The following is a 7,778-nucleotide window of genomic DNA, read 5'->3' on the forward strand; positions in this document are numbered from 1 at the left end:
AAAGATGCGCAGGGTAGGTGGATTGGCCATTCTAAATTGGAAAAAGGGGATTTGATACTTTAATTTTATAAAAGTTAAAAATATAACTTGGAACTCGCTGCCTACCAGGGTGGCTCAAGCAGAGACGATCAATTATTTCAAAAGGAAGTCGGTCAGCCAAGTTAAAAATAAAAGTACTTGCAGCACTGACTCGGGCAGCATGGTAGCACAGTGATTAGCACAGTTGCTTCACAACGCCAGGGTCCCAGATTCGATTCCCGGCTGGGTCAATGTCTGTGCGCAGTCTGTACGTTCTCCCCATGTATGCGTGGGTTTCCCGGGTGCTTCAAATTCCTTCCACAGTCCAAAGACGTGTGGGTTAGGTGGCCTGGCCATGCTAAATTGCTCTTAGTGTCCAAAAAGGTTAAGTGGGGGTTACTGGGATAGGGTAAATAGGTGGGCTTGAGTAGGGTGTTCTTTGTAAGGGCCAGTGCAGACTCTATGGGCCGAATGGCCTCCTTCCGCCCTGTAAATGCAATGAAATCTATGACTATTGGGATAGAACCGGACTCAATGGGTTGGGAAAGCCAGCACAGACTCGATGGGCCACAGGGCCCTTTCCTCTGCCAAGTAAGAATGATTGCAATGCTGGAGAGAGAGGGTGGCAGCAGCCCTCCAGCTGCTGTGGGTATTCTCTGCCTTGTCGGACGCTCCCTGCCCAGTAGAGGACGTTCAGTGAAGGGCAGCGGAGTGAGTGAGGGTGGGCGATGTGCAGCGCGGAGGGTGAGCGGCAGCCCCGCAGTTTGCGCCGGGACATCGAGCTCAATCTGCTCGAGTGCAAAGTCTGCTTCGAGCGGTTCAGCAGCAGCAGCCCGGCTCGCCGCCCCTGTGCCCTGCCGTGCGGGCACGCCGTGTGCCGGCACTGCGCCTCGGCCCTGAGCCACCGCCGCCGGGCCCAGGATGAGGCCGCCGCCGTGGCCGCGCAGCTCGAGTGCCCCTTCTGCCGGAGGAGCGGGCCGCTCTCGCAGGCCGCCGACTGCGTCCCGCTGCTGCAGCTGGTCGAGCTGCTGTCCGGGGCGGGCGGCGAGCCCAGCCCGGCGGCGGCGGCAGGAGGAGGCGGCTTCAGGCCGGAGCTGAGCTCCGTCTTCGGGGGCTGGGGCCGGCTGCTGAACCCGCGGGGCCTGGCGGTGTGCGGCCGCTCGGGGGCGGTGGCCGTGGTCCAGGACGGCGATCAGCCGCTCGGCCTCTTCGAGCGGGGAGGCCGCCCGCTGCCGGGCCCGGACCGGACGCAGCTCCGCTACCCGCTGGACGTGGCGCTGGCGGGCGGGGGGCGGCTGCTGCTGGTGACCGACGCCGGCGACTCGTCGCTCAAGGTGTTCCGCTGGCGGGGGGGCGGGCGGCCCGAGCTGGCGTTCACCCGCGGCGGCTTCGGCCTACCCTGGGGCCTGGCCAGCGGTTCGGCCGGCGGGACGGTGCTGCTGACCGACTGTGCCCGGGGCTCGCTGCTCCGGCTCACCCTGCAACTGCCGGCCGGGGGCCTACTCAAACAGGAGAGCGTGTGCGAGCGGCTGTGCGGGCCCCGGGAGGTGGCCCTCTGCCCGCTCGACGGCTGCGTCCACGTGGTGGAGCACTTGGCGGCCAGCCCCGGGCGGCGGCGGCTCAGCACCTTCAACAGCCGGGGGCAGCTGCTCCGCCGGATGGACGGCCTGGGCTTGGGCCCGGGGGGCGGCCTGCCCGCCGGCATCTCCGCCATCGCCGTGGACGGTCGGGGCAACGTGCTGCTGGCCGACGGGGACAGCGGCGCCGTGCTGTGTGTGGGCACCGTGGACAAGGCCGAGCGCCGGACCATCGTCGACCAAGGCCTCATCCGGCCCGTGGCCCTGGCCTGCCCCGCCGACGACACGCTGATCGTCCTGGACGCCGGCGACCACACCTGGAAAGTCTACCGGAGCCGCAAGCCGGAGTCAGCCGCCCGCCAGGAAGTCAGGAAGCCCACCGCCGCTCCGCTGACATCCACCCGGGGTCGACAGCCACAGGGCCCGGAGACCGGCCACAATTCATAAAGACTCCTTCTTTCCTCCAAAAATACTCTCAACGACTGGAAATGGAATTGAGATTTCGTCTCCTCCGCTGGAGAGGAGGCCGCTCGCCCGTGTTGCGAAAACTTTATAAAAGAGTAAAACTTTGCTGTGTATCTGCAAACAAAGGTCCAGGATAAAGGTGGGAAATTCCTTTCAAAGAGCACGTCAGCCGGGAAGCTTGTTCCCTCCCCACTGTACCAGTGCAAGATTTCTCTCCTGATTACTCATAAAATATTCTTTACTCGATTTAGTTTGAATTTCTCTTTTTTTTCCCCCACTACTTGGAAGATATTCCTGTCATCCTCTCATCTCCCAAACGACCTGACTTTATCTCTTAAAAATAACAGCCTTTTCACATCCCCCCAGTGCTTTCAAGCCAACCAGATTACTTTTGAAGGGAAGTTACAGTTTGGGGAGGCAAACACAACAACCAGTTTGCACAGAGCAAAATCCCAGAATGGCTGACCGATCATCTGTTTTTTATGTTATTTGAGGAAGAAATTTTGGGCAGGACATCAGGAGGACACCTCTTTTCTGAATAATGCTGCAGGAACGTTTGCACCATCAGACAGATGGGGCATGGGTTTGACAACTCAACTCAAAAGTCATCTGACAGCCTGTTACCCCCTTGGAAGGGGACATCGCTATCATGGATTAACTGTGGAGGGGACAAAAACAACCATCTGACTCGGAGACAAGAGGAGCACTATCAACTGAAGCAAGCTGACATGGGTGCAACCAGCCTTGACTGTTTCAAATTAGTGGTCATTCTGCATGTGACCATGGCAATAGACATTTGAACTGAGGGCTACCACAGCTGAGGACTGTTACAAGTGACCACGCTCATACCTCTCCACTGTCATCCAGCTGAGTGGGATTGCCTTCACTTCGTTCCACTGTTAAATTACCTGTCTGCTTCTCTGACTGCTTATCGGTACTGGCTGAGCAGAAATTTCCTCCAATTAAATATCAGGAAGACTGAAGCCATTATTTTATGCCTCCAGACAAAACTCCATTCCCTAGCTCCCGATTCCATCCCTCTCCTTGACGACAGTCTGCGATTATGCCAGTCTGTTTGCAATCATGGTGTAACATTTGGTCCCAAGATGAGCCAGGCTCGAAACGTTAGCTCCCTTCTCTCTCTCCACAGGCACTGTCAGACCTGCTGAGATTGTGCCATCACTGAAACAACCCTACTTCACCCTGTCTCAGCTCGTCTGCTGCTGAAACACTCACTTATGCCTTTGTTACCATTAGACTTGACTATTCCAATGCGTGCCAGGCTAGTCTCTAAATTTGAGATCATCAAAAACTCTGCTGCCTGTCCTCACTCGCATTAAGTCACATTTGCCTAACACTCCTGTGCTTGCTGATCTACACTGGGTCCCCGTCAAGCAATGACTTGATTTAAAAATTCTCACCCTTGTTTTTAAATCCCTCCATCTCACCACCCCTCCCTATCTCTGTAATCTTCTCCACCTCATCACCCTCTAAAATATCTGTGTCCCTCTAATTCTGGCCTCTTGGACATCCTCCAGTTTTAATCTCTGCACCATCAGCTGCTGTGCCTTCAGTTGCTTCGGTCCCAAGCTCTGGAATACACTCCTTACAGCTCTCTACCTTGCCTTCCTTCAGTAAGAGATTCCTTAAAACCTATACCGTTAACCATATGTTTGATCTTTTATATGGCTCAGTGTTATAATGTTCCTTGGGACATTGTTAAAGACACAATATGAATACAAATTGGGGGCGACAAGGCAGCACAGTGGTTAGCACTACTGCCTACAGCGCTGAGGACCCAGCTTCGATCCCGGCCCCGGGTAACTGTGTGGAGTTTGCACATTCTCCCCATGTCTGCGTGGGTTTCGCTCCCACAACCCAGAAAGATGTGCAGGGTAGGTGGATTGGCCATGCTAAATTGCCACTTGGAAAAAAAAATTTGTGTACTCAAATTTATAAAAAAATAAATGCAAATTGGAGTTGTTGTCCTGAGTGGTGACTAGGAGATAAACGTTGGCTGATTTTGTTTCGCCCCATTGTCCAAATATTCAAATCCCAATTTCTCCCTCATTTGATTCCTCAGGTGAATGAAGAGGTGGGTTCCAGAAACATATGTCGACAAAGTCAATGATGCAACACGATTGGGTGGCACGGTGGTTAGCACGGCTGCCTCACCGCTCCAGGGACCCTGCTTCAATTCTGGTCTCAGGTGACTGTGTGGAGTTTGCACTTTCTCACCGTGTCTGCGTGGGTTTATTCTGGATGCTCTGGTTTCCTCCCACAGTCCAAAGATGGACAGGTTAGATGGATTGGCCATGCTAAATTGCTCCTTAGTGTCCAAACGGTTAAGTCGGGTTACTGCAACACATTTCCAGGACATAATGGATACCAAAATTAACCTTACAGCGTTTGTGGTGAGCAGAGTGTACGAAAAAAGAACAAAAAATGGAAAACAAACATAAAGAGTGACAGTGAATTAGATAAACAGTGATAACAACAGCAAGGAAGACAACATTCTATTTGGGGGTCTGTATCACCACAGGAGATCAACCAGTGTACGGCGTTGCTGAATTGGGCCATCTAAAGCTATATAGGAAAGAGACATTTGGGGTAATAGGTTGGCTCATGTGACAGTGTCATTGTTTAGACATGGTTTACAACAGTCCCATGGTGCTCATTTTTTATGGAAAGCTTTAAATTCAGTTATATCATAAACAGAACAGAACTTTACAGTCTCACATGGTAGTATCAGATCAGTCATGGTTTTATTGAATAGCTGAGCAGGGTCAATTTGCTGAATGGTCCACTCCTTTTTCTTATGTTCTTATGTAGGTAGTTATTAACAAACTAAGCTCCCAGATTATTTTCAGCAAACAATTTTCAAGCAAGTCACCAGGGACAAATGTACCACCAGTAAGTAGTGTAGATTTCCTATTTGATAAAATTGAGATAGCTCAGCAAAATAAACACCTCCTTTCAGTGACAGAATTCTTGGAATGAACCAAATAATTTCAACTTCAGGCAACATTTTTGACTTTGTGCCAGAATTAAATGGAGCAAGTAATGAGTAAGTGTTGCTGTTTACTTCTTGTGTATTTAACTTAATTGAGGTGATTCAGATAAACAAAATGTAGGTTGGGAAACATCTATTTGGGGAGCCTCAGAGATGACCCTTTGATGACCCTGAAGCAACATTTGTTTCTATAAAGATTTTAATTTTTCCAATTAAGCAGCAATTTAGCGTAGCCAATCCGCCTATGCTGCACATCTTTGGGAGTTGGGGTGAGACCCACGCAGATACGGGGAGAATGTGCAAACCCCACACGGACAGTGACCCGGGGCTAGGATCGAACCCAGGTCCTTGGCACCGTGAGGCGCCAGTGCTTTTTTTAAACTAAGATTTAGAGTACCCAATTATTCTTTTCCAATTAAGGGACAATTTAGCGTGGCCAAACCGCCTACCCTGCACATCTTTGGGTTGTGGGGGCGAAACCCACGCAAACCACAGGGAGAATGTGCAAACTCCACACGGACAGTGACTCAGAGCCTGGATCGAACCTGGGACCTCGGCGCCGTGAGGCAGCAGTGCTAACCACTGCACCACCGTGCAGCCCCATTTGTTCCTATAAAGGTCCAATTTTCTGCAAGGAAGGGAAATTAACAAAAATATCAATTGCCCCATTTTCCTTTGTCCTCTTACTGAAGCCACTGGGAATTCCAAATAGTAAAGACCACTAGATCTGAATGTAGCTAGAATGACCCCCATCATTCAGTGTTAAATGGAGCACTAAAACACGCAGAATTTTAAGAATACAGGTTCAATCTCTGATCTTAATCACTATCACTTGGTACAATGGTGTGATTGCAACAATTTGCTTTGCGATCCAGAGACTAGGGATTCTTTTTTTAAATCTTTTCTTTTTATAAGTACCCAATTCATTTTTTTTTTCCAATTAAGGGACAATTTAGCGTGGCCAATTCACCTACCCGGCACATATTTTTAGGTTTGTGGGGGTGAGATCCACACCGAAACAGGGAGAATATGCAAACTCCACACGGACAGTGACCCGTGGCCAGGATTGAACTCTGGTCTTTGGCGCCCTGAGGCAGCAGTGCTAAAAACTACGTCACCATGACGCCTTCATTTTTTTTCAATCTTTTTTAAAAAATTATGATGAAAAGGTAAAGCCATGGTTGAAAGGCGTAAAATTTTTAAAAATCAGGAAGTTAGTGTTTATAATAAAACCACAGATGCTTACATCGTAATCTATTAGTGTGATGTGAAACATTAAAGGTACAAGAGGAGGGAAATAGTGAGAGAAGTTTACAGATCCACAGGTTCGAGGTCATGTAGCTGAATAAGCCAAGCCAGAAATTATGTGTTAAGTTTCGCTTCCAACACTGTAAAGATGCAGGAAGAAGAACCGATTAGGATAGTTAATTTCCAGTTTCGAAAAAAATAGAGAAATTGTAAACAAAACCTGCCACAATACTATCAACAAAATAGGCAAGAATGGATATGAGGGGGAAAGGGGTTGAGGCTGTTAGAGATGGATCAAATCGGAGATGGGGTTTAATTCTTGTATTTTGTCTTGAAGTGCAAAAGAGATACCACAAGGGGGTGGTACAGTGGTTAGCATTGCTGGCTTATAGCGCCAGGGACCTGGGTTTAATTCCGGCCTTGAGTGGCTGTGGAGTTTGCAGGTTCTCCCTTTGTCTGCATGGGTTTCCTCCGGGTGTTCCAGTTTCCTCCCATAGTCCAAAGATGTGCAGGTTAGGTGGACTATCCATGTAAAGTTGTCCCTGAGTGTCCAAAGGGGATAGGGTGTGGGACTGGGCCTAGGTGCTGGCGGCTACCCTCAAAATTTGGGGGCAATGGGGACGGCACAGGGGAGAAGTGGGGGGCTCAATGGAGGCCCCGATATGGGGGAACCATCGGTTTGTCCCAGGGAGCATTGATGGCGGATTCCTGGGTTGGCACAGGGCGGGGGTTAGGAGGTTGAGGGACCTGTTTGTTGAGGGGAGGTTCGCGAGTTTGGGGGAGTTAGAGGGGAAGTTTGGGCTCCCCCCGGGGAACATGTTTAGATACATGCAGGTGAGGGCGTTTGCCAGGCAGCAGGTGGAGGGGTTCCCCTTGCTGCCCCCACGAGGGGTGCGGGATTGGTTGTTCTCGGGGGGGGGGGGGGTGTGGATTGGAGGAGGGAGGATTTCGGACATATACCGGTTGATGCAGGAGGTAGACGAGGCCTCGGTGCAGGAACTGAAGGGTAAATGGGAAGAGGAGCTGGGTGAGGAGATTGAGGAGGGGACATGGGTGGATGCCCTGGAGAGAGTGAATTCCTCCTCTTCCTGTGCGAGGCTTAGCCTCATACAGTTCAAGGTGCTGCACAGGGCCCACATGACTGGGACGAGGATGAGTAGGTTTTTCGGGGGCGAGGACAGGTGTGCTAGGTGCTCGGGGAGCCCAGCGAACCACGCACATATGTTTTGGGCGTGCCCAGCGCTGGGGGAGTTTTGGAAGGGGGTAGCAAGGGTGGGATCCAGGGTAAAGCCAGGCTGGGGACTCACAATTTTTGGGGTTGCAGTGGAGCCGGGACTGCAGGAGGCGAAAGGGGCCGGTGTTCTGGCCTTTGTGTCCCTAGTAGCCCGGCGGAGGATCTTGCTCCAATGGAAGGATGCGAGACCCCCAAGCGTGGAGGCCTGGATCAATGATATGGC

The 7,778-nt window shown here is 51.4% G+C and overlaps 1 protein-coding gene across 1 annotated transcript; it reads left to right on the top strand.

The window, feature by feature from the left end:
* The first annotated feature begins 542 nt into the window (after window positions 1–542).
* LOC119965949 (E3 ubiquitin-protein ligase NHLRC1-like) lies at window positions 543–5,125 on the top strand. The gene has a single exon (XM_038796986.1). It carries the CDS (start codon window positions 747–749, stop codon window positions 2,040–2,042), a length of 1,296 nt encoding a protein of 431 aa, XP_038652914.1. The 5' UTR covers window positions 543–746; the 3' UTR covers window positions 2,043–5,125.
* The last annotated feature ends 2,653 nt before the right edge of the window (window positions 5,126–7,778 follow it).

Source organism: Scyliorhinus canicula, chromosome 5 (assembly GCF_902713615.1).
Source record: "Scyliorhinus canicula chromosome 5, sScyCan1.1, whole genome shotgun sequence".
Lineage (NCBI taxonomy): Eukaryota > Metazoa > Chordata > Chondrichthyes > Carcharhiniformes > Scyliorhinidae > Scyliorhinus > Scyliorhinus canicula.